Source organism: Haliotis asinina, chromosome 9 (assembly GCF_037392515.1).
Source record: "Haliotis asinina isolate JCU_RB_2024 chromosome 9, JCU_Hal_asi_v2, whole genome shotgun sequence".
In the NCBI taxonomy this organism is placed as follows: domain Eukaryota; kingdom Metazoa; phylum Mollusca; class Gastropoda; order Lepetellida; family Haliotidae; genus Haliotis; species Haliotis asinina.
The window spans coordinates 32,786,347-32,814,012 of record NC_090288.1 but is presented as its reverse complement, the minus strand read 5'-3'; the positions used below and the strand labels follow the sequence as shown (position 1 = coordinate 32,814,012).

The window sequence follows — 27,666 nt, the reverse complement described above, 5'->3', positions numbered from 1 at the left end:
AATCCTGGAATGATATGACAGCAACATAAATGTGAACAACCCATTGTCCAGGAAGTGACAGGACAATTGGTGTACCTCAATCTGTGAAAATCCATAAATACTCTCCAAAATTGTTACAAAGGTGTGTGTATATATATATATATATTACTATTGCTTTCTAATTATGTTGCTAAGTTTATATCTCTTATATCTGGCATTACACTTTTTTTTCAGTAAAGTACCAACCACACCCTCAGAGTCAGGCACCTCATTGCAAGCCCACAATTGCAAACTATAACCTCTTGAATATACTGGAATGTCTGAGAGGGTGCAGGACAGGTACTTGACTAACAGGCCATCCCATAAACTTACTTGACTTTTCATCTGGTGAGGTTACCTCTTTCTGCCATAAACTTTCTCTCAGTATTTATTACAATAGGTGTGTACAAAGAATTGTGATTGAACAAGAATTAATTATGTCAAGAAAATGACACAGATTACAATGGTTACACAGTATCACAGCAATATGGCTTTATCCTTACAAAACGATCTCTTCAAAAAAGGAGCAATATGATTATAATTACCCAAAGTAAACTTTGGATTTAAAATTGCATCAAATATGAACTGATGAGAACAAAACTTGTATCCATTTGGCACAGAGAGAACATTTGGAATGCATTGTGGACGAAAAACATGTCTGTATTGCTACAAGTATAATGCTTCATATTAAATCTTGTGTTCCCATTTTAAACATATTGATATCAAAGATATTTTAAATAGCACAATGTGAAAGGTGACAGATCAAAATAACATTCTGTTCGTGTAGTATAGATTGATAAACTATATATACAGTAAAGTACATTATATACATATTTCATCACAATGGTAAATATATATACTGTGTGTGTGTGTATATATATATATATATATATTTCATCATTGTACAACAAACACACAGAATGTACTTCATCACTGTTGAGTAAATATGTATATGGTTATATTTTTGTCACTACAAGTAAACACATTTTTATCATTGCTGTATATGAAACAATGGGGAAATGACTATATGTTAATTTGTATTGCACAAAGCCATAACTACGTACCCATCAACCCCAGTGCAAGTAAACTTAGTCTCAATATTACTTGTTACACTTCTCTACTATGTCTAACAAACCCTTGTAGGAGGTCGTGTTGGGTCACCTTTGAGTGACTTATGACCATCCAATCAACTGCTAGGTGGTAGAACAGATTTAATTAATCAGACAATGACTACTGCTTAGGGTTTGGCAGGACTTACAAAAGTTCCAGTCACTGGCATTTATCCCTCAACAAACAAAAATCTGCATAAAACACACATATTTCACCTGCAGTATATACGCTTCGGGCTTTCTGATGAACAGGGTTAACATTAGGTAATATTTCCGCAAGCTGACATCCTCATGTATTGACAACAACACTATTTTCAGTGACTGTTTACTCATGGTTGACAGTGTTGTACCATGCTCCTTGTGCATCACCTGGAAGGGTTTGGACTGAAAATAGCATTCAGAATTGTTCGGGTACAAACATTTTCAAGGATAAAGTTCAAAAGGTGAATGTGCGAATATCCAATTTCATGATTTTGTAAGCTGTGCTCTGAATGATCAGTCTCAAGGTTACCTGACACGACCTCCTACTGGGGTTGGTTAAACTCAGTAGATACAAACAATTCTGAGATTGAGTTTACCTAAACTGTCAGCAATCCAGATCAAAAACTTCCACCTGGGACAACCACACAATCATGTTCTTACATTGTGTGTATTTCTTAAAAGAACAAATTCTGGCTATCTAAAATTAATTAATAGTTAATGAGAGTATGTATCTGTTGATCAATTGACAAAAGACATTTTGAGGACAAAAAAATAACATAACATGAGACTTAAGATTATGAGCATATGATGATGAAATCACCATGTACTAGTATACATAAAGTTTACATGTACATCTCCAAGAGGGCCTCTAGCATCTGTGACATTTGGGATTACACTTCTGAGTAAAGTACAGATTCTGTTACTTTTGTTGAGTCCCACCTTGGATTCGAATCCACACCCTCAGATGGTTTTGGCCAGTAAATGGGAAAAGTGTGCAGACTGAGTACAAGGTCTAGCTAGGCCTTACATCATCTGCCTCAGAATGGTGGACATTTTGACTGGATTGTGTAAATCTCAAAAGGTTAGAATTGGAGCTATGACATTTGTCTGCACATAAATTAAGATCATCACCACATGTATCATGTAATTAGTGACAGCTAGAATCCAGACAGATCTAACATAATCTGGATTATTACATTCATCTCAGATTATTCTTTAATGATTGCAGGGATGAGAAATTTCTGCGGAAATCCGCGTTTTTTTACATCCCCAGGGTCATTTTTCTGAAACGTCTAAATATATATACAGTGTTAATATTGATTTTAGAAGCCATATTTAGTGTGTAAAATGCCAAAATCCCAGGAGCCTCCGGGGGGCTTTGCCCCCCTGGGCCCCCGACTAGGCTCCGCCCTGGACCTGGCTGGGGGCCGGTGGCCCGCAGACCCCCCGACTACTTTTCAGCTGTAAATGAAAATTTCCATTCTCATCCCTGTGATTGGGATAACGGAAATTTCTTCTCGTAAATCACTTTCTCTGATTTCATATTATCTGGTAACAATAATTATTTCTGTTGACAACTCATTTGTTTGTCATGTCTATCCTCAGTAAATAAGTTTACTGTGGACAGAATTTATAATGAAGTTATTAATTGTGAAAAAATAGAACACTAATGTCATTCATCATTCAAATGATGGAAACTAGTTTCAGGAATATACTACGGTAATTGAAAATATTGGATAGTGTTTTTGGATAGTCTCTCACATGTCTGATTGTAAGTATGAGCCTTAGTTATCTATCACTCTCTAATCTATCAGCTTTGTCATCCGCCTGACAACTTCGGCACATTGAGAGAACATGATTCTCAGTAATTTCACTGCTAAAACAATTTGAGGTGTTGATAGTTTAAAAACAGCATAATGCAATGTTTCCCTGGTGTGTATGAAAAATGCATTTTTTAAAAAAAAGTCATCAAATGCTAAAAATTCTGGATGTTCTGATGAATATCTAAATTCATGAGGCCCAAGTTTTCTGAAATGCACATCCAAGCAAGAAGGAGGCTGTCAAAATTATATTGGTTACAAAGTATGAAGTGCTTCATTAAATGACCACGGATCTGAGGGTACTCACATGTTTTCACATGTTGAAGAGAGTCAAGGAATGAGTTTGGTCAGCATGATGAATGATCAGTATGTCTGCAATACCAAAACATGCGAGTTTAATGTGGCAGAATATACCAAAGTGATCCGTAAAACACTGACAGTAAATTGATAGTAAAACTTGAAACATTTAACAAAAACACACATATTCGATCCAACAATGGCACCTTTGCCCACAGAGCCAACAATGGAACCTTTGCCCACAGAGCCAACAATGTCCCATTCACATGCTGAAATAGAGAATACTAAACTATGTCCCTGTAATACCATATTTATGAAACGAGTGAATGGTTTGGTATCTAACGCGCGAAAAAGAGTTGGATACTAAGCTATTCACGAGTTTCATAAATATGGTGTTACACAGGACATAGTTTAGTATTTTATTTATTACTCACCCAACATTAGCAAAATAATATTGAGCAAAGTACTTCTTTCCTAGGAATTCAACAAGCGTGATGACAATCAGCTTTCTGCAAGTCAATCAAGGGCTAATACTACTGTGACAGAGGTAAAAGTATAGCGACGTCATAACTTTGACGTCATACATACAGCATCACATGATGGTATTACACAATGTGTAATAACTTTGTAAAGTTATTAAACAGTGATATCCCTAACCGGTGAGTAAGCATCACATGATGGTATTACACAATGTGTAATAACTTCGTAAAGTTATTAAACAGTGATATCCCTAACCGGTGAGTAAGCATCACATGATAGTATTACACAATGTGTAATAACTTCGTAAAGTTATTAAACAGTGATATCCTTAACCGGTGAGTAAGCATCACATGATAGTATTACACAATGTGTAATAACTTTGTAAAGTTATTAAACAGTGATATCCCTAACCGGTGAGTAAGCATCACATGATAGTATTACACAATGTGTAATAACTTCGTAAAGTTATTAAACAGTGATATCCTTAACGGGTGAGTAATAAAGATCTATACACAGCCCTATATTTCTGTTCAGGACTAACATATTTCCTGTGACTGTACACTTGGAGCTATACTGGTTTTGGCACCGTGGCAAATTGTTCCATGACTGACACTGAGGCACATTTGGACCAATATTGATATTGGTACCATGGTAAATATTAGGCTATTCATGACTGATCTTGATGCATAGTGTCTAAGGTATAAGAGTATCACAGTTCCTGCAAATAAATATCTGACTGAGTCCACATTGCTAATGAAAACAGCAAGGTCTAGATGGATTGCATCCATGTTTGTGTCTTCATGTTGTTCTCCAGCTCTTGTCTTTTCTTCCGGTCATCTTCAAACTGCCGCACGATCTGCGGGAACTCAGCATCCCAGACGGCTATGCATCCGTATTGACCATCTAGGATATTAAACAAGAGTCATCAGAAGATGACATATCCCCCCGGCCCCCACATATTTGAAAGGACAAATCATCTGACAGTTACTTATTGTGTTTTTAGACCATGTCTGAATTGTGTCCATGGAATTCATGAAAAATATAAATGCCATATATCTGTAATCAGAAAAAAATCACCATTTCAAGATCTGTCTCATATATCTGCCAAGATCTTTTGAAAAATATGAAATGGTTTTTGAGCTGTGCTTCAGAAATGACATCTGCAACATGTTCTTGGAACGGAGAAAATAATAACTCGCAAAAACCTGTAAATACCAAAAGGCACCACTTTGGGGTCTGCCACACATATTTACCAATTTTTACTGACAGATATTAAGAAGTTTTTGAGTTCTGTTCCGGAAACAAAACACACCTCTCACTTTTGAGACTATGTCTGAAACATTTCCATGGAAACCCAGAAAATGATAAATCACAAAAACCTGTAAGTAACAAAAGGCACCACTTTAGGTTCTGATTGATATATCTCCCAAGTTTTGCAGAAAAATATTGAACGGTTTTTGAGTTCTGCTCCGGAAATGAATCACACCCCACCATTAGACTAACACCAAAATGTTCCATGGAAAAACAAAAAAGATAAAAATGCCAAAACTCTGTAACCAGCAAAAGGCACAACTGAGTAATGATTACGGACGGACAGACATTTTGCATAACAACAATCAACATACTTCAGTCATTTCATGAAATTTCATTTCATCTACATGTGGGGGGTGGGTGGGGAAGGGGTTTGTGAGGTGTGGCTGCTTTGGACACAGCAAATGTCAAACAAACAGGTGTAAATGCATCAAAGGCAAGCTGAAGTGCAACAGTCACTGCCACAATAGTCTTAACTGTTAGTGACAATAAGTGATGTTGAAGTTGTGATCAACTTTTGTAGATTAAGTTATTAAGTAAAATTTCATAAAATGACAAGTATATTGATTGTTGTTACGCAAAATGACACAAAAATGGCTGATCCTCTTAGTCATGTGACAAAATGACTGAAATGTTTAGTCATTTCACAAAATGACTGCTTTCACGATCTGACAGCAACAGATACATGATAAGTATAGAAGTATATATCACTATAAGCTGAGAGAGGGTTTTGATCCCTGCCAAAGAAACACAACTAGAACCAAACAAGAGTCTTTGTCTAGGGAGTGAGTGAGTTTAGTTTTACGCCACTTTTAGAAACATTCCAGCAATATCACGGCGGCGGACACCAGAAAATGGGCTTCACACACTGTACCCATGTGGGGAATCAAACCCGGGTCTCTGGCGTGACGAGCGAACGCTTTAACCACTAGGCTACCACACCACCCCTCTTTGTCTAGCCTCAGCTGTATCAATACACATTAGAAAGAAACATAAACTTAGTGAAACCAATGCTATACTTTCTGTTAGCCAGAATTTACAAGCTTTGCTGTGGACATGGAACACATGTTGTGTGTGATTCAGTTTACTGTCGACGTTCCTCGTAATCGCAACTGCGTGTTCAGACACTCATCCAAACTCAGATCTAACCTTTCTTTACTTCAGCCTCAGGTCTGTGTCGAAATCCAAGTCCCCCACTCAGGACAACCGAGCAAGGCTGATAGGCTGAAACACATACAAACAAACACGTGTAAGGGGAAGGTATCACTGGGCATAAACTCTAAAATACAGCACAAACAGTCCACTGAGGCCAAGTGGACAAATTATACCACATAGGTTTGTTTTTGTTTAACACTCGAACATGCTTATGTAACATTCCTATAAAATGGCTGCTGAAGAAAATCTGTTCAAGTTATTGACATAATGAGGATCAACCTACTGCTTGACAAGTATTAGATGAGCCACAACTTGACAAATGACCCCAATTGTCATATGTGGGAATGCATGCCAGAACATTCCATTTGAAATAAGAGGGAAACAGGCATCTAAATATTGAAGAGTTCAATTTCCTTGAACGAATTGTGTTTTAATTGTTATATCAGACTGCTGGACACGGGTTTGACAGAAGCGGAATTGAGTTCATGCCACAGTCAGCATGTACTGCACATGCTTAATCCCCAATCTACCTCATGTACCTGTAGCAACCAAGCGTATTTGTCTACTTCCCTGCCCCGTCTACTTGTCACAAACATGTTTACTGCGCAGGCTCATCTAATACGTGGCCAGCAGTGTGATAACATGTATCAACCTTTAATTCACCCTAAACAAAAGCATGGATTCCTGCTGATCAATCCTGACTCAGATCTTCATGGTTTGATTTCATCCAAGCAATATCTCCTACAGAACACAGTTCTGGATGATAAAGGGAGAATTCACCTACCTGGAGACTTGATTGCCATCAGTGATCTAATTGAGGCTGTGTGTCGGGCAGTCTGCATGATTGGCGCCAGGGACATGGCATCAACCACCACCACATGACCTCCGCCAGTTCCTACCCACAATGCTCGGCTGTCTTGTAGGTACAGTATGGATGTGATTCTGGCTTCATCTGTTGGAATTCTGATTTAGAGAAATAATGGTGTTAACTGCAATGGCGGTGTAAAATAGAACCCGCTTAGATGCTGTGGGGACCAAGGTGGTGCCCCAGGAACATGCTATGTTGGTTCCCCTAGTCAGGTAGGAACACTTTGATCATGGGAGCAAGTTGTGGTTTGCCTTGTTTCCGTCCCACATTTTCTTACGCCAATGAAGCTCTGTCTGATTTCTAAGAAAATGACTAGGACACACAAAAAAAACCAATACACCTATAATATGTCACATGATTGACAACGTGGGATTCTATTGGAAAAAGTATTTGTTACCAGACAATGCTCGGAAAAACATCCTCCTTTAGATTGTCTGATAAAAACACCCAAATAAATCACCTGCTATATTCCAACAGCTTCACAGTGACCTCACCTGAATGTGTCTGCTATGCTCCAACAGCTTAACAATGACCTCACCTGAATGTGTCTGCTATGCTGCAAAAGCTCCACAATGACCTCACCTGAATGTGTCTACTATGCTGCAATAACTTAACAATGACCTCACCTGAATGTGTCTGCTATGCTGCAATAGCTCCACGATGACCTCACGATGACCTCACCTGAATGTGTCTACTATGCTGCAATAACTTAACAATGACCTCACCTGAATGTGTCTGCTATGCTGCAACAGCTTCACAATGACCTCACCTGAATGTGTCTGCTATGCTGCAACAGCTTCACAATGACCTCACTTGAATGTGTCTGCTATGCTGCAATAGCCACACGATGACCTCACCTGAATGTGTCTGCTATGCTGCAATAGCTCCACGATGACCTCACCTGAATGTCTGCTATGCTGCAATAGCCCCACGATGACCTCACCTGAATGTGTCTGCTATGCTGCAATAGCCCCATGATGACCTCACCTGAATGTGTCTGCTATGCTGCAATAGCTCCACGATGACCTCACCTGAATGTGTCTACTATGCTGCAATAGCTTCACAATGACCTCACCTGAATGTGTCTGCTATGCTGCAATAGCTTCACAATGACCTCACCTGAATGTGTCTGCTATGCTGCAACAGCTTCACAATGACTTCACCTGAATGTGTCTGCTATGCTGCAATAGCCCCACGATGACCTCACCTGAATGTGTCTACTATGCTGCAACAGCCCCATGATGACCTCACCTGAATGTGTCAGCTATGCTGCAATAGCTCCACGATGACCTCACCTGAATGTGTCTGCTATGCTGCAATAGCTTCACAATGACTTCACCTGAATGTGTCTGCTATGCTGCAATAGCCCCACGATGACCTCACCTGAATGTGTCTGCTATGCTGCAATAGCCCCATGATGACCTCACCTGAATGTGTCAGCTATGCTGCAATAGCTCCACGATGACCTCACCTGAATGTGTCTACTATGCTGCAATAGCTTCACAATGACCTCACCTGAATGTGTCTACTATGCTGCAATAGCTTCACAATGACCTCACCTGAATGTGCCTGCTATGCTGCAATAGCCACATGATGACCTCACCTGAATGTGTCTGCTATGCTGCAATAGCTCCACGATGACCTCACCTGAATGTGTCTGCTATGCTGCAACAGCTTCACGATGACCTCACCTGAATGTGTCTGCTATGCTGCAATAGCCCCACGATGACCTCACCTGAATGTGTCTACTATGCTGCAATAGCTCCACGATGACCTCACCTGAATGTGTCTGCTATGCTGCAACTGCCCCTCTGTTTCTCCTTGATCTGATCCCACACCTCCAGCATGGCTGACCGACGGCGAGACAGAAAGATGTATCGTCCTACTGCCATAGTACAGATGGGGGACCTCACCTTGCCACTGGAACATACAGCAGACTGTGTTACAGAAACAACTGGTATCAGGTCCTGATATCAGAGTGAGCGAGTGACATACTGAATAAGTGTGTGCATGCATTAATGTGAGAGAGGAAGATTGGAGATTTTATAACTCAAAAAATATTTAAGAACCAAATGAGTGAGTTAAACCTTTGGAACCAGCCAGGTTTGAAAGGATTTAAATATATTGAAAGGACATTTTTACATCTGAGACAGCCATAACAAGGTACCCTGTAATGTGAACAGAGGCTGAGATCAGACAAACTAGTGTTGAGAAGTGGCTAGAATCTCACTATTGAAGAAACATGAAAAAAGCTTGTAGTGAAGAAACATGAAAAAAACATGTAGTTCTTTCATTTGTTTGCAAATTACACAAAATGCATTTCCAAATCTCAAATTTTAAGGATGACTGGTATGTTAGGAACATAAATTTCCTGGACTCTTTAAGATAAATTCAATCATGACGTAATGAGCTTATAGTGCCTGTAAAATGTAAGAGACAAAACCAACCGTGTGAAAAATGTTGGTACTGCAAACCAGTGTTCCAAATTGTTTGCCATGTGGTTGATGAGCATCGTTATCACTGAACCCACATCACTCACGACACCTCTGTCTGTACAAGGTTCGTTTGTTTGCTCATAATATTAACCATGTGATCAGCCAACTCAGTGCTGTTGGTCTTATTTGTCTTTTGTTTAACACAGCACTCAGAAATATTCCATATTCAAAGTAAGTCTGTAAGTAATCCAGTCTGGACTAGAAAACCATTAGACTGATGGTTAAAGCAACTCTTAACACAGACCTGCTCTTAACTGTATCAAAATCCCTTTCTATCCCAAGACCATTCTTGGAGCTGATGAAAATGACGACCTTGGTGCCACAGGAAGCTATGATCCGCTTGTCAACTTGTACCAGACATCTCACCGGTTCATGTGACTTGCCCAGGTTCATCCCGAGTAGGGTGTTGTCTGGCTCCTGGGGATGTAGGCAGTCATGAGTTAGTGAGTGAGTTGGGATATATACTGAACAGCAAAAGAAACTGGTTCTTTGTCAAGTATTTACACAGAAGGCATAAACATTAATGTTTACCTTTATGAGATTCTATTTTTCTTTAAAAGTATGTTTCTTTTGCTGTTTATGATACATTAAACATTAATCTTAAAGATGGCAATCAAATTGTGGCATTTAATGATTTGAATATAAAATAACCATTGAGCAATTCTTTTCAGAAAACACATTTTGTTAAAAACAGAACATATGATGCATACCTCACCTTGGTTTTTATTGAATATTTGATTTATTCAGCATGGTTTATTTTCTTGCTGCTATTCAACACTGGACTTAACAATACTGTGGCTATATGACACTGACATCTTAACAGAGTTGGGTTCACACAATCCAGTGATTATTATCATTAGCATCAAGACTCATGATGACATCCAATCAACCAAATTAGCCTTCGTTGACCCAAATTATGTATGTCGTGTTATTCAGTTTGCCACAGATACTCACATCTGGAAAATTTCCCTAACAAAGTTATGATTGTGAATTCAGTGATGTAACCATAGCACAAGCTATTCTCACTTGTTAAATGACGGAATCTTTGTTTGATAACTAAATGCTCAAGTGGAATGACCTTTACAGTGACCTTCACCTCATAACTAGGCCAATGTCAACCTACTTCCACCATGGTCTGACTGTTAGATACCATGCAGCAAGTTTCATCTACCCACAGTAATAATTTGAGGTTGTGTCACATGAATTTGTTTCAGACTACATTCCTGTGTAAAAAGAAGTACACAAAATGTGACATCCCTGATATATCCAAGCCACACCTGCTTTCCAAAACAACACCTGTCAGCTACATCAAACTTCTGACAAGGTGCATCATCACTATACAAGTTATTAACAATAATAACGTTTTCACCTCCAGAATCTCTGAGACAGGACAGAATTTGATCCCTCCATTGGCTAAACCTGCCAGCACCAGATTGTCCTCGCTCCTGTAACACGTCAACAAATGTCAGAGGTTACCTCTGTTACAAAACAATACATCCCATACCCTCATTCAACTCGCCAACTGAATCCACTGCTGTTTATCCCACCATCCACTCAACACCCCCATTAACTCATCCCATACTCAACTCACTAACAATTAACTCATTCTCAACACTCAACTTTCCCAGTTTCATGGATCAATGCTCATGTTGATCACTGAAATGTCTGGTCCAGAAAAATAATTATTTACAGCCCACCGCTATATAGCTGGATGTGCATTGTTAAACAACAAGCAAATGTTACTGGATTTACCATCAACTCTTCCCTTATTCAACTCAACAACCAAAAACTCAAGCTAACATCAGATAAAACCTTAATCAACTAAACCCACCATGCCCTCAGACAACTGTGACTCAGTCCTCCATCAACGCCCCGTTTAATCAACTTCACCATCATCCACTCAACCCTCTATCAACTCCCCCTTTAATCAACTTCATCATCATTCACTCACCTCTGAATCAATCAAACCCACAAACTACTCAACCAGCCATCAACATAAAACCTTCCATCAACTCACCTCATCAACCCTACATTTACATCATCCACTCTTCAACCATCAATCACAACCCGCACAAAACCTCCATCTACTTCATCTTCGGCAATGTTGTAGAAACATGTGGTCTACAGGCGATGCCTGAATGTGTCAGGGGAGGCAACTCTAGGTCGCTTACCATAAAGTCGTAATATGACATCTTCTATGCTAGGACCCACCGTTTTATGAGCAGCAGTGAGAGGACAGAGTCTGGCAGCCTCCTTGTGGAATGTTTAAGATCACAATCCTTAGCATTGAACACCCAGATCATGCCTGTCTGTGTGCCTAGCAGCACATGGTCCTCATCTATGGGAAGGATGCAAAGGATTCTACCCTCACGCATCACCCGGCCCTGAAGAGATGAAGCAGTCAATGACAGCTGGATTCCTGGTGCTGGGATCAAGAGTAATCTTCTTGTCTACACACTAAAACTCCAATAAATTTCCATCCATATTTAAAAGCATTTCATATTTTTCAAATCTATGATATGGTTTGTCAAGGCTTACTACTAAGGCTATAACAATGCATCAAACAATCAATGGATTGCAATTGTTGAGCCTCCGATAGCAGTTAATCAGCGGCAGAAATGAAAATCTATCGATGAATTGATAGTATATGTGAGCATTCATAGTTCAGTAATTGATTTCTGTTACTAAATGCACAGCTCAAAATACACGAAGAACCAGATTCCTTCACTTTGCTTTAGAGTTATCTGCCCCTGCTACCTCCATGTTAGACAACCTCATCTGGGTTTAAAGTTTCTTGTCAGTTTGAGACTGAAACTACTTCAACTTGCTTTTATTTCATATAAACCATACATTCATTTGGGAAATGAGACAATGCAAAGAGAAAAAACCTACTGCAATAGTTAGTCACAATAGACTATCACAATAGTATGTTGCAATGGACTATCGCTATCGCAATAGTTGTTTTTCCCTAAACAGTCATCCTTCCTTGCTACCTACACTGTAGTCAATAGACTTGCGGCTTAGTTTGCCTCTGTTGTCGTCATGGTAGTCGACGAGGTTGAGCCAGCTCAGCTGCATGTAGTCACTGTCACCACTGGCAACCCACAGGCGGACATTGTCCTCGCCAAGTACCTGAGTGAGCATTAACATAATTCAGTGATTAAAAACAGGATATTTAAGAAACTCTGACACCATCAACAAAATGAGTTAATTTATCCAAAGTTCTAAAACCTATGTTGTCTTCAGGTGTTGAAAAATTCCTCAAATCATCAGATTTGTTTTGTTTCATGGCACACTCAGCAAGATTCCAGCTATGTGTTGGTGGTCCAGAGCACAGACCAGATAGGACCAGACAATCCAGTGATATGCATTATCAGCATTGTAACACCTGGTCGCATTCAACGATGACACCAATCACCTCACCCCAACCATCTTATGACTACAATAGGTTGCTTGGGATCAGTATTTAATCATATAGTCTTTTGGTGAGGAGCAATGCTCATAATAGAGATCAATAGATTGTAATGTCCACAAGCAATTTTTACAGCTACTTTTACATCACATTCTTGCAGAAGAATGCACTTTACAGGCCCCAGAAGTTAGGGTTAGGATCAGGTTAGGATTAGGTTAGGATCAGGTTAGGATTAGGTTAGGGTTGTGGTTGGCTTTAGGGTTAACTGCCAAAGGCAGGGATCCAGAAAGTGTAGGTGTTCCCATATTCTTTAGAAAATTGTGAATGTTGCTCCTGGGAGAGCTAGACATGCTTACCTTTCCATAAACATATGGTTTCATTAATTTTCAGTGATACATTTCTTTGTATTACAATTCCAGCTTTACGTTTTGAATTTCCAAATAATCTGCTTGACTTGTATCATGGTGAAAGACAAGAATTTTATGGATGGCAACTTATATATCTTAGGAACATTTGTTTCAAAGTATAATCTTAAATGAAAAAAAAAGAAACAGACATAGTGTGCCAAACAAGGATAAGTTGAGCACTGACCTGACAACTGGCCCATGTTAGCATGTACGAGTACTGCACTCTAGCACTTACCATTGCCAGCGAAGCCACCCTAGTTGCTCATGATCAAGTAAAGTGTCATGGGTGAAGCACATTTAAATCTTATGAGCAAGGTGAGTACAGCTTAGTATGCATGGAGTCAGTTTCATCATCATGCACTGCATGTGCACTAGTCTACCTCTGCTTCACATTCACAAACCAAATGGGTTTGCTCATTGCCGTGTACTGCCACATTCTTTGTGCTGGTCCAACTTATCCTTGTTTGCCAGCAAGCTCATGTGTAGTGACACAGTAATAAGACAACTTTTGTCTGTTTGACTTGTAGTATAATGGTCTGTGAGTTCTTCTGATGGCGTGACTATGTCGACTGGAACTGACCTGATGTGCCATGCACTCCACCGTGGTGCCCACAGACACAGGAATAACATCCTTCAGACAGAACAGCTCCGCCGACCACAACCTCTCCACCAGATCATTGGACTACAACACAACAACCCCGTCAGTCAAAGTGGCTACACACGTTGCTTGATGATTACAATTTGGTCAGAGGGACAATAATAACATGTTCCTCAAGGGAGTGAATGAGATGGATTTAATGGTGCTTAGAACAGTGAACAGTGTCAGTAACATTTACGAAGAAATCCCAAGTGATACAGGTCTCAGATATTTCCCTCTGTTCACCAACATAGATACCAGGATTTGAATAAATAATTATAGGTTTAATAATGATAATGGCCACGTATAACGTGCCTTGTCCACACATTTGTGCATGTTGAAAGCACTAATACATAACCACCCTGGATAACCCAAGCTGCCTGTCGGGTGCTAGATGGTTGTTAAACACAATACTTGTACCACCAGGTACCCACTTTCTGATGGGCGAACTGAGGCATGCTTGAACAAACTCATTTGCCTAAGGTGAGACCTCAAGAGTCAAATGTTCTTTGTTGTGACGCAGGACAGAAGTAACGCTCAGGAGTCAAGCTGCCAAACACAGTTACCCATCCAAGGATTGGAGCTCAACTTGAACTGACTGTGACCCAAGCTCTATCCACCTGACCGCCCACCACCACAGTTACAGGCAGCTACTATAATCTGCACAGGATACTGCAAAAACCTTATACGTTGTAATTGCATCTCTGTATCAGAGGAGCAAAGAAATACTACGTGTCTAAAACTAGTTGCCATGGTTACTGACCGTGGGTCTGTGGTCTGGGATCTGCTGCAAACAGTGTGTAATGACGTCTTGCATGTCCGGCCACGGTGACTGACCTCTCTGGGTGATTGCTGGGACAGGTCGGTTCTGAGGGACAGAGCAACACACAGTAACACATAGCTATAGACAGTGAGTGACTTGCTAGTTTTAGATAGATTATTTTTTTAAAGAATATCCCAAAAGTACCACATCTGGAGACACCAGAAACGGGCTTCATATATTGTACCTATGTAGGGAATTAAACCCGGGTCTTCAGCGTAACCAGGGAACCATTTCAGAACTAGGCTACCCTACTGCCCCAACAATAAGGGCATAACTCTCAATAGTTATAACATAAGCCCAGAAAAAATATCAGCAATAACAAACAATTTCACATAGATAACATACAAATAGTAACAACAAACTATTCCTGTGTGCCTTTGCTAATAAAATGTGCTAGCAGTATATCACATGATTATGTCCAGACTAATAAATGCAGCCATGATACATCACAAGACAGATGAAAGCATCGGACACCATTGCTTCACTTATCTGGGGTGGTGTGGTAGCCTAGTGGTTAAAGCGTTCGCTCGTCATGCCGATGACCCGGGTGCGATTCCCCACATGGGTACAATGTGTGAAGTCCATTTTCTGGTGTCCCCTGCTATGATATTGCTGGAATATTGCTAAAAAGCGGCGTAAAAACCAAACTCACTCACTCACTATCTACCAGTTGGGGCTGCTTCATTAAATGTCATGAGTTTAACAAATTCTGTATCATGAAATAACAAACATAACATATACACATAATCCTTGTTAGTTGGCTTTCATTAACCAGTGAGGTCATGTGTTCCAGAATCAACATCGGGTTCACTTAATAAAAATGTCTCTCCAAGTCACATTTGTTGTAAAGACAAATACCATTATTAGTAAACATTTCCACATTTAGTACCAGACAAACCTCAGCAACAGCCTTGTCCATTTCCGACTTGAACTCAAGTTCATCATATGGATGCCGCCCAGTCAACAGGCAGTACAATGTGATGCCGAATGAGAAGACATCAGCCTGGAAGGAGTAGGTCTCCCTCCTGACCACCTCAGGGGCCCTGTAGGCTGGCGTCCCCTCCTGGGCAGTCAGTCCATACAGGGTCGTGAACTGAGAGATGCCGTAGTCGGAGATCTTAGCATTCACCTTTAAACAGAACAGGAACAGGAGCAGGAACAGTTATGGAGGTTCAGGAGAGATTTTCAAGTTGCATCAATATAGGTAAGTGAATGTTGCTTTACACCACTTTCAGGAATCTTACAGCCATGTAATTTTGTATATATTCCTTAAATGTAAAAAGTAATGCCAAATCTTGAATGAATTGTAGGACAGAGTTACAATGGAATGTTACCTACCTGGGCGCTGGGGGAATTGCTGAAGATAAGGACATTGTCTGGCTTGAGGTCTCGGTACACCACCATCAGCAGATGCAGATACTGCAATCCTTCAGCCACCTAGGGAGAAACCAATGTCTGGATATTTATTATGTTCAGAAATAAACTTTAATTGTGTTGTCTATTTGGTACAAAACCAATAATATTGCTAAAATACTGCTAAAAATATTCAGACAAGAAACAAAAGTGCAATACACTAACAATCTCATGTTACATTTGACCACTTTCTAAATGGCACTATTTAATCATAGATTTTCGACCATATGAGCCGTGCCAATTTACACTTATCAGAGGGGTACACAAAGTCTACAGTGTCAACTACCAGTTGTCCTACTTCCATTTTTGTGGAAGTCGCAGTGACTGGGTTGGGTGGCTGACTTTGTGTGGTGGTGAGTAGGTGCCTGACTCTGAGGGTGTGGGTTGGAATTCTGGATGGATCCCAGCAAAAGTACAAGAATCCGTACTTTATTAAGAAAGTGGAATCCCATATGTTATAATCTCATCAACCATACTCTTTCAAGCAATCAAATGGCAGCATTTCCATCACTTCACAATATAAATACAACCAACAACCAGCATAGATCTGTATGTCAAAACCATTTTCTTCAAAGTGCCAGTGTTATCCTTAGAGTAGTTGAAGCATCAATGACTCTACCTGGACAGCTATTCTGTGCTGCAGAGATCTGCTTAGAGGCTTGTTGCCTTTCAATAGTGACCCCAGTGAACCAAGGGCAGCTAACTCAAGCAAGACCACCCTACTTGGGCGGAGCCCAACCGAGATCAGCGACACTACACTAGGGTGGTTCAGTCGTCTCAGTATGGTGGCCTGAAACAAGAAACTGGACTGTATAACCATGGGTGATCGGTCAGTGGTGGTGTTGGTGTATCACTGTACACTGATAATTCGTCTGCTGAAACCTTTATCTCTAACACCAACTATAGAACACCTTAAGATGAAACAAAAACAATGTTTAAATGAAAGAAACTTTAATTTAAAAAAAGCCAAAGAAGACACTTTTTAAAAATGTGTACAACTCCACCCCACCCACCCCCAAATTATTACTTTTATAAACAGAAAACATGGATGAAACATATACACAATATCTCCACATTGCTTGATGCTGTCACTGCAGTCACATAATAGAATGAAACTAGTGGTTTTATAAACAGTTTACCTTGACAGATATTTCAATTTGGCAATATTCAAAGTTAAACGTCAACATATTGGGGCCCATTTGAAGCATCATATCAGGATACATGACAAAGCTTTGTATCGATTCATTGTATCACCTGCCTATGCTTCGCTGCATACTGATGAATCATCAAACCACTAGTGTTAGTTCAGTCGCTAACCTGAATTATATATACTCATATCGATCTCAACTCCCTGGGGACCATACAACTCTTGCAGCCATCAGGCACACTGAGATATTGCCAGTTTTAGCGATAATCCACAATACCAAGGCAGCTGATGACAGAACAGAACCTAGGTGTTCGTCACTAAGAGTCAACACCTTAACCAACAGGCTACGCCGTGACTTCCTGTGGAGATACTGCCATTACCGACAACTGTGTGTGTCTTCACATAATGTGTACCTCTTTACAACAGTAACATACCTCCTGTCTCAGCATCTTGTGAGGATGAACATCGCCAATGGCCGCAAACACTTTGGCAGCAACCACCTACAACATCAACACTGGGCTTGTCAAATATTCATTTCATTATGTGAAAAACATCACATATTTGCACCATACATTGATCAAGAGCATGACTGCACCACAAACGCTGAGTTTTGACATTGTGTTGTTATGCAACACAAAGCTTCCTGCAATATTCATTAGCAGTTTGCAGTTGCTTGTCATCCAAAAGAAATGGATGTTGACGTAATGGATGGGTCTGCATAGCTGTCAACCCCTGATAGTTCCAGTAAGTGAAAAACTACTGCTCCACCTCAACTCCCCACTCCTATCAGAGGCCACAGAGAGATGTTTGTTGGAGGATATTTAGAGATGATTTGCATTGTCATTTGGTGGTAACTTATAACACAAAAACCAAACTTGAAATCTCAAACAAACCAGTAACAAAAACTTTAATGATTTTCTTATAATCTGGATAATTCTGTTCTACAACAATTTCCTCTTGGTATAATAGCATGTTGCAGTGTCTAGGAAAAATATTTTTCAAACACTGCATGATTTTTGAGAAGTAATGCGAGACTGCATGACATTGAGGTTAACTATGTTGGTCTCGCACAGCATCTGATTACTGTTACTTAAAATAGAATAGGGATTTATGTTATATGACATACCTGGTTCTTGTAGATGGCTCTGAAGACAGCTCCAAAACCACCATCACCAAGCAAGTACTCGGAACTGCAAGTAGAGAGACTCAGTTTTACTAGGCCACATGTACATGGTGGGACATAGGGATGTGTAGCATTGTCTGTGCTTAAGCACACTGAAAATGGACATATTCAATATGTGTTTCGATGATAGGGTATACCGAAATGGTGACGTGACATGCTCATATGATGACATGGAGGGGAGGGGGTGTGGGGTGTGGGGTGTGTCCAGGGTGGCAGTGAAACTGGGGCGAGGCAAGTAGCAGTATATAAAATGTCAAATGGCAGTTCCAGTAGAAATATTTAAGTTATGAAATTGAGGAATATGTACAGCTAGACTGAGGGAGGACACATGCTACTCAAAATGGGGAGGGGTGGCTGGTATCGGCAGCAAAGCTGATACAGTTTCCAACCCAGAGGATAAAACAAGGGCCATAACTCTGTCAGAAATAAATTGTCAATGCTGGTTTTCAATATATTTATCCCTGTATGACTAATGTAATACTTCATCTTCCTGTCTATAGTGTTTTGAAAACAATTAGTTCTCTTTGATGAAATTGGACAGATGAAACCCAAACATCCCCTTCACAGGTCACTAGGGCTAACAGCCAGAACTACACATTTTTTGATTGATTGAGTTTAGTTCAATGCCAATTTTAGCAATAGTCTAGCAATTTCATGGCAAGGTACACCATAAATGGGCTTCACACGGTGTACCCATATGGGGGAATCGAACCCAGGTCTTCTGTATGATGAACGAAAGCTTTAACCACTATGGTACACCACTGGCATAGTTATGATTTAGACTCACATTGGCAGTATTTCACTAAAAATGTTATACATTATGAATATACAGCTAGAGGAGAGCTTGGCTCAGTTCATGTGAGGCAGTTTTGGCGGGAACATGGAGCTCTTGATATGTCACTGAATTTTGACTGTTCTTGGGAACAGAGGGATTCAAGTTTACACATAATTGTAGAAAGGGAAAAGTTACATAAGAAGTATTGCAAGAGTCAGGGTAAGGAAAAATATAGATTATCACATTATATTTTATGACAGATAGCTGTGCATAACACAAGAAGACAAAGTCATTACTTATATACCCTGCAATGGCAAAGTACTCTTCATGAATATGTCTACTAATTATGTTTACAGTATGTCAGTGTTAACGTGTGCATATGGTAGTGTGGAAGGAGAGTATTGTAAGGTTTGCTCTGGAAAAGAACACCACCATTAAATTCTGTTGAGGTCGAACTTGTTGCAATGGAAACACAATATTTATTTTGTTCAGATATCCAAACCTACCAAATGGCACCACTAAACCACCAGACCTATTTATGTGCCAAGTTTGGTGAAGAAATCGTGAACAGTTCTAAAGTTCTGCCCAAGAAAAGATTACAATCACCAATTTCAAAGTCAAATCTGTTGTCATGGAAACCACAAAAAATATATTTCACACACGTAAGCCCCAAAAGGCACATCTAGGGATCATGGTGAATATGGCGAACATGTGTACCAAGTTCAATAAAGCTAAAGTTTGGGAGATCTGCTCTGGATAAAATTATATCCTCAAAATCTCAGCCTAAGTCATGTATCCATGGAAACTGCAAAACATAACATTTATATCTGGATCTAAACCCCAAAAGGCATGTCTGGGGATCATGCTTGATATGTGTATCAAGTTTGATGATGCTAGAAGTTATAGTATAGGAGATCTGCTCCGGACAAGAAGACATTCTCATAGTTGCAGCCTAGGTCATGTTTCCATGGAAATCACAAAAATAAAATTCATATCTGTGTTTTACCCCAAAAAGGCACATCTAGGGATCATGCATGACATGTGTAGCAAGTTTGGTATCACAAATAGATTAGGAGATGTGCCTCAGAGAAAGTATGGTGGATACATGGACGGAGAGATGGACAGACGAACAGAATGCGCTTCTATAACAAGCGTGTTACCACTCAACAACATCACTTTAACAAAAAGCACTGGTGCAAATGCAGGATGAACTCATCCCTCCTTTACCTCTCCTTCAGCTCCAACTGATCACAATCCATGTGGAACTTATCTTCCAAATCTCGCAACATCACATCTGGTGCCTAGAGGGGAAACAAAGAAATGAACATTTCACATGAATAACGTACAGGTTCCACTTAACACATAGACATTGCTTACTCATACAGATAACAAAATTGTTTCAATACAATATATTCTTACCCCCTAATAATCATTTATTCCATATTCATGCGGTAAGATTCAATAATTTCTCATTCGTTCCCCAGTGAGATGATGAGAAGGTTGGAATTAACTTATCCATTAAGTATCCATTTAATCAGGCAAACTGTGGCACAAATAGGGTTGTGCAATAGAGAGAAAAATGACCTGTCTTCCTACATGTGTGCGTTCTCCCTTGCTTCAATTTGAGGTTTTCATCCTCATATTTAATAATTATTCACATGCAATATATTTCATCCAACATTTAAGTGCTACTCAAATCGTTCTTCACCTTTATTATACTTTCAATAAAGTGAAGGAGAAGAATGCTGGTATTTTACCATAAAACAGTTGATGGTTTTCATTTATTTAAAAAAAAAAAACAAAAAAAAAAAAAGGAACAAAACACTTCTGACATAGTGCGTGAATGAAAACAATGCAACTTCACATAAGTTATTTTTGTAAGAAATCTGAGAGCACAGCCCTGTGAGGAAATGGGTGTCTACCTTTGATGGTGGAGATTTTTTTTTTTATATAAATATATTTTTTTATTGAAGTGAGGGAAGTGTGTTGCCAACCTCTTCTTGCTTCACTCACATGTAGGCAGGCCATTTTTCTCTGTTGCACAATCCTATAAGTGCTACTGATTGCCTATGATGTAATATTTCTATCCTTAATTGAAAATGAAATGAAATGTGATATTTGTAACTACACGTCCTCATTTTTATGAAAATTAATACGGTGGAGATTGCATTATAAGTTTTTGTGAGAATTCAGCTACAAAAAGTTCTGTCCTGTCAACAGTGCTGCAGGTATTGGTATCATAAGGCCAGGAATTAATACAAGACAGAAGCCTGCAAATCGCCATCAGCATTACGTTGAAAGCATGGTATAAATGTCAATAACTCACCAGATCTGCCAGCAGGACATTATCTTCATGACATGGACATTTGATGACATCACTCTTCTCTGACTGTTGGAGCAGGTCCACAAACACAAACTTGTAAGGTTCAGGTCCTGGAGAAAACAAATGTCCTTTAGCAGGTCACATCATTGAGAGGCATTTTAGAAGTTGTACAGATGAGGGGAAAACCCAGATCTGTGGATAGTCAACTCCTTTACTGCAATGAGTGCGATGTTTCAGTAGGTTTTGAAAATCATGTAAAATCTGTCAGTTGCAAACAATATCTTCAAACTGCCTAGACTGTTACAATTTTGAATGTGTGTCTGTTTACCAGGAAAAAGCCCCATGAGGATCCAGGTTAGAACTGGTCTTTAGTAACACATACTTGTCGTAAGAGGCAACTAACAGGATCAGGTGGTCAGACTGCTGACTTGGTTGACTCATGTCATTGTATCCTAACTGCACATATCAATGCTCATCTTATTGATCACTAGATTGTCTGGTCCTTGATTATTTAGGAGATAAACCTGCTGTGTTTGAAAATCAGAGACATGCTGTACTGAATTGGTGGTGACTAAATTTCAATTGAAACCGAATGTGCAACGTGAGTAAAAATCCATGAAGTTGTTGTTGTTATGACCCACCATCATTGTGGTCAAATGGAAGTAGTTCTCACAATAAGACTTGCTGCGATATGGCCTAAAATCAGACAGTGTCAATCCTAAATTGATGCCATCTGATTTTTCTGAACAACCGATCAGAATCCAGTATTTTCTTGAGTCATGGTAGAATTACAGATCAATGCCATGCAGCTGAAACATTGCTGAGTGTGGCATTAAAAAAGTCAGTCAGAACAAGAGAAATACAAGATGGGAAAAGGTCTTGTAGTGTGTTATGCACATTATCATGTGCCAGTGGTGTGATATTAAGCCACTGATGTGCTGGGGAGTGTACCTTTAAGGGGTGACAACAGAGGGGGAAACAACTCCAGCAATAGCAATAGTCTATTGCTACCAACTATTTGCAATACTATTGTAATACTATTGCAATAGGCTTTTTCTCCTTGAATTGTTTTATTTGAAGTCATTCTCAAAATGAATGTAGAGTTTATATGAAATAAAAACATGTTGAAGCAGTTCCAGTCTCTTTTGATAACTGTTGAAACGTAAACCCAGAATAAGTAAACAGTCAAAATAAAACCTAAAGTATCCTGTATTTTGTGCTGCACATTAAAAAACGGAAGTCAATTTCTAAACTATTGATAGTCACACATACCATCAATACATTGAAAGTTATTCCATTCTACCATTGCTAAATTGTTATCAGAGACTGAGCAGTTGCAATCCATTGATACTCTGATGCATCATAACAGCCCTAATACCTTTACACTTAACACAGGGGACAAACTTCTCCAGGAGCTCCCGGCCAAGGATGGGATCGATGCTGGTTAACCCAGGGTACCACTCATCTATGAGAGCATCAATATGGTCAACAAGGAAACCCATAAGTCTGTAACAGAAATAGCATAAGTATTTCACATATTCACCTTTGATAATAATGTGGGCACTTGAAAAACATGGAGCGTTTAATGGATAGACAACTCCTCTATTAATACTATTTAATAATATTATATGTTTTATTTATATATTTTATACTAATAATAAAGAAGTTATCCTGCTCATTGATCGAAACACCAACTTCAAAATGCCATTCAAAGAAGGCACGGGACTGATATTAACATGTTTTTAGGTCATAGTTTCCTACTGCGATAGTTAATGTAGACATTGACATGTTTACTATGACAGATATGTAATAGTTTCCTACTGCTATAGTTAACGTAGATATTAACATGTTTACTATGACAGATATGTAATAGTTTCCTACTGCTATAGTTAACGTAGATATTAACATGTTTACTATGACAGATATGTAATAGTTTCCTACTGCAATAGTTAATGTGCTTATTAACATGTTTATTATGACAGTTATGTCACAGTTTCCTACTACTATAGTTAATGTGTATATTAGTCAATGTCACAGTTATGGCATGAGTGCAGATATGTGGACCTACTGGTATCCATGCTGAGAGGCTGGTACTGTGATATACAGCTCCTCACTCTCCTGCTGACTGGTAGCATCCACCAGGAAGAAGGCACTCTGAAACAGTCAGTGAGTGGGTGGGTGGTGAGATCAGTGAGTGGGTGGGTGGTGAGATCATTGATGGGTGGTTGTGCTTGTGGTTGTTCTTGTGCTTGTGGTTGTTCTTGTGCTTGTGGTTGCGGTTGTGGTTGTGGTTGTGAATATGGTTGTTGATGTGCTTGTGGTGAGTTGACTACACGCTTTATGTAATAAAGCTGTTTGTCTCAATGTAATGTTATTTTACACTTGAGTGAGTACAGTTTAATGCTGCATTTAGCAATATTCCAGCAACATCATAGCAGGGAACACCAGACATGGACTTAACACATTGTACCCATGTGGAGAACACTTGAGTGAGAAATCAGGACAAAAAGTCCAGTAGTTGAGATAATGAGCATGAATCCAAGCTGTACAGGTTTTGCAATGTCGCAGCTCTGTATTACTTGGAAAGCCCTACAGAACAATCATGAGTTTTGTACGCTTTAAAACATTCTTTAAACAAACATGGAGGGTACATCAACCAGTGAACAACTTCCAATATATGATTGCGATGTTATCAAGTCTGAATGTTATTGTGAGCCTTAACAAATGTCACTGGAATCTATAAGGAGGCACAATCAAGTAAGTCACTTGGCTCTTCATCACGTTTCATCACCAGTATACTATAGTGAGTGATGAGTGTACCATCCATTCCCAACTTGACTTCATGTTGCAGTTTCAGTGTGTGTGTTGTGATCACATTATGATCTGGTGATGTAATAGAACATGCCATATAATCAGTTGCATAGCGTGCCAAGTTTTTCAGGCAAGGTTGCAAAGCTTTATATTTAGATAGCATTGAAGCTTGTCCATGTTGTTTTGCCAAAATCATGCGTAAGCCTGGACTTTATCTTATAATTGTAGCTATGTCCCTGGTCATGAAGCTGTGATGTCAGTAACTGATAGTGAAAGTGTTGTGGCAATATTTCAGCTATATGGCAGGGGTCTGTAAGTAATCGACTTGGCACAGACAGTTCAGTGATCAACACTGTGAGCATTGATCTACACAACTGGGATAAGCAGACATGTGTCAACCAAGTCAGTAAGCTTGACCACCCGATCTTGTAAATCGCCTCTTACAACAAGCATAGTCGCCTTTTATGGCAAGCATGGGTTGCTGAAGGCGTATTCTACCCTGAGACCTTCACAGGTGGTATTTCAGAACAGGTTTCACATGTTGGCAAACAGAAACAAATGTCTCCTTTACCAATATTTAAGCAATATCACGACAGGAGACACCATAAAGGGGCTTGAACCCCGGTTTTGACATTGTGAGTGAACGCTTTAACCACTAGGCTACCCCACTGTCTCAACCAGCATAGGATCTCCCAGAGAGCCCATTGCATTTGAACCAGATTCCCATAGGGTGCCAAACAATACAGCCCAAGACAAGGATCAGGGATACCTTTGACCACCTGACGAGGATGCCCTGCCTCCAGTACTGCATCTGTGGCTGCCTCTTCAGCTGCATCATGGTCTGGAAGAGATTTGTCATGCAAGTCTTTCTTATATAAATATATTTTGTCTCATCAATTAGCATAAATATCAAAGAGTTGGTTTTCAGTTAATGAAATACACATATTGTTGAAGGTAGACGCAGTCTGTCTCATGAGGAATATTGCAAAATACAAACCGGAATAAGTATTTCATTAATATCCATAATTATGACCTAACATTTTCATATATGACAAAATATAATTTTTTCTTCATATTTGCCTCTAATTTGTGGTGATACATTGCTGTCATCAAATAAGCACTGTCCAGAAAGTACTGGTTCAATCAATGAGACCAGCCAATGTGATGTTCAACTGACCTCTGTGATGTTGCTATTGGAAAAGACAATGAGACGTGTGATGAGACGAGACCAAAAGCCCAGCGGTGTGAACGGCATAGCATAAATGCGGGATATCTTCTCTGGAAAACAGCACAAAAGACATATTTCATCTTCTAACTAGGAAAAACAAATGCATAAACAATAAGGTGCATGAGGAAATGATAGCTGAAAACTCCCTGCCTGTCATCCTCCATTAACTTACAAACTATCTTATCTTATCTTTCTGCCAATGTGAAATACTGTAATTTCTTTGGTCAGTGCCGCTTTAACAAGTTTCTGTGTCATTGCTCCCAGGAAGGTGACAACTGGAAAAAAATATTACCGCTGCCCCTGTAAATGCCAAACTCTCTGTTATGAAGCTGTATCGCCGACATTTGTATTACATCATAATGTAGAGCATGCAGTGCCTGGAGTTTGAAAACTGTTTGATTAGCTGTGTTTGAGTTCACTATGTACAGGTTTATTGAATCAAAGTTTCACTGCTTTATTTAAACTATTTTATACATTGAATCACTTGCACACTCTAATTAAACATAATTAACCATTTTTATAGCAGATTTAAACTCGTCAGATTATGATTTAAAAATCCTGACGAAAACATATGCCATTTGTTTACATGTCATATAGTCAGTAGCGATCTTTAAAATATAATAAAATGATATTTTATACATTATGATAAAAACATTGTATTCTCCTTCAGGTAATAGTTATCTTAGCCAGTGATGGTAAGATCACATAAAGTTACATTTTATTGACAAGGATTAAACATCAATGTCCATTCACAGAAATTCTGCAACTACTTGAAATGAATACATGAAATATACGTCCAGTTTGGACAGCCGTGAGCAGATACAAATATAACACATAATAACCACCACCATGTTATCACAAATGTGCGGGTCACTGTAATTTTAATAGTGCTCACAAATTCTTTGATGACACCAGAGAGGCTGTTGTTAGGTGATGTTATTAGGAGCTCAGCTCTTGATGTGCAATCAGAATCTTTGTGTCCAAAATATGCATGATAAATATTATGTGTTTGTATTATTGTTTTTGCATGAAAAACACAGGTTTGTGTGTTAACACAAACAATAATCACCCCTAATATACTTGTTTTATGAGGAACCAGTCATGCATTATTTGGGTTGTGGTCAGAGGAAATTAGGGCACGTCCCAATAATCAGTCTCCATGGTAGTGTCACAAAATATTTAGGGAGGTTATTGAGCATGTACCCAAAGCAGCTTCTGTACTTTGTCTTTCCTGGTAAAGTTTTGAACATTTTTCTACAAGGGCATGATGAGGGTTAACAAACAATAAGCACTGACGAGGGTAACGACTTTCTGCACATTACTGCATCTATTCCTGCTCATCTATCCATTCTTATAAAGAACAGCATGTCCTCAAGGCACCCTTACCATTTCTGGACAAGTTAGGCATTTTGAGGGCAGGTTTTTGTTCAGGAAGACGACAAGGGATCAGTAACTCCTCTTCATTCCTTGGTAATGCTATTTCAAATCTGAAACAAGAAAATGAAAATATGGAAAAAGATATCTTCCCATCTTCATCATAGTATACAAAAGGATCGACCGATACTAAAAATACATCATCTAAATTACTATATTCTGTATCGTTTGTTTTGAAATTGTTCAGCCTTGCTGGATAGAAACAGTCTTCAGCAACTCATGCTTGTCGCATTCCAATTTTGCAGATATATGCTCTAGATGTCAATCACTGGATGGTCTTGCCCAGACTCAACTATTTACGGACAACCGTTGACCAATGAAGGTCCAGGGTGGAATTGGAATTCAGCAACCCATGCTTGCCATAAAAGGTGACTATGCTTGTGATAAGAGGCGACTAACGGCAATGGGTGGTCAGATTTGTTGATTTGACTTGACACATGTCATCGGTTCCCAATTGTGCAGATTGATGCTCATGTTGTTGATCATTGGATTGTCTGGTCGAGACTAGATTATTTACAGACAGCCGCCATATAGCTGT

General features: G+C 39.3%; 1 protein-coding gene across 1 annotated transcript in view; it reads right to left on the bottom strand.

Moving 5' to 3' along the window:
* Positions 1-3,309: 3,309 nt before the first annotated feature.
* The window catches only part of LOC137295934 (leucine-rich repeat serine/threonine-protein kinase 2-like), a 187,241-nt gene continuing 162,884 nt past the window's right edge, over positions 3,310-27,666 (bottom strand). The window contains exons 45-66 of the mRNA XM_067827524.1: positions 27,081-27,181; positions 25,644-25,744; positions 25,236-25,307; positions 23,724-23,809; positions 23,034-23,161; positions 21,659-21,765; positions 20,560-20,633; positions 18,501-18,564; positions 17,809-17,874; positions 16,847-17,017; positions 16,153-16,251; positions 15,713-15,943; positions 14,755-14,859; positions 13,935-14,036; positions 12,533-12,667; positions 11,747-11,919; positions 10,905-10,980; positions 9,780-9,952; positions 8,820-8,960; positions 6,957-7,135; positions 6,167-6,241; positions 3,310-4,609 (exon numbers count right to left, since the gene is read on the bottom strand). Of these exons, the coding sequence (XP_067683625.1) occupies positions 4,476-4,609; positions 6,167-6,241; positions 6,957-7,135; positions 8,820-8,960; positions 9,780-9,952; positions 10,905-10,980; positions 11,747-11,919; positions 12,533-12,667; positions 13,935-14,036; positions 14,755-14,859; positions 15,713-15,943; positions 16,153-16,251; positions 16,847-17,017; positions 17,809-17,874; positions 18,501-18,564; positions 20,560-20,633; positions 21,659-21,765; positions 23,034-23,161; positions 23,724-23,809; positions 25,236-25,307; positions 25,644-25,744; positions 27,081-27,181 (2,593 nt within the window). The 3' untranslated portion in view covers positions 3,310-4,475. The remainder of the gene's footprint in view (positions 4,610-6,166; positions 6,242-6,956; positions 7,136-8,819; positions 8,961-9,779; positions 9,953-10,904; positions 10,981-11,746; positions 11,920-12,532; positions 12,668-13,934; positions 14,037-14,754; positions 14,860-15,712; positions 15,944-16,152; positions 16,252-16,846; positions 17,018-17,808; positions 17,875-18,500; positions 18,565-20,559; positions 20,634-21,658; positions 21,766-23,033; positions 23,162-23,723; positions 23,810-25,235; positions 25,308-25,643; positions 25,745-27,080; positions 27,182-27,666) is intronic.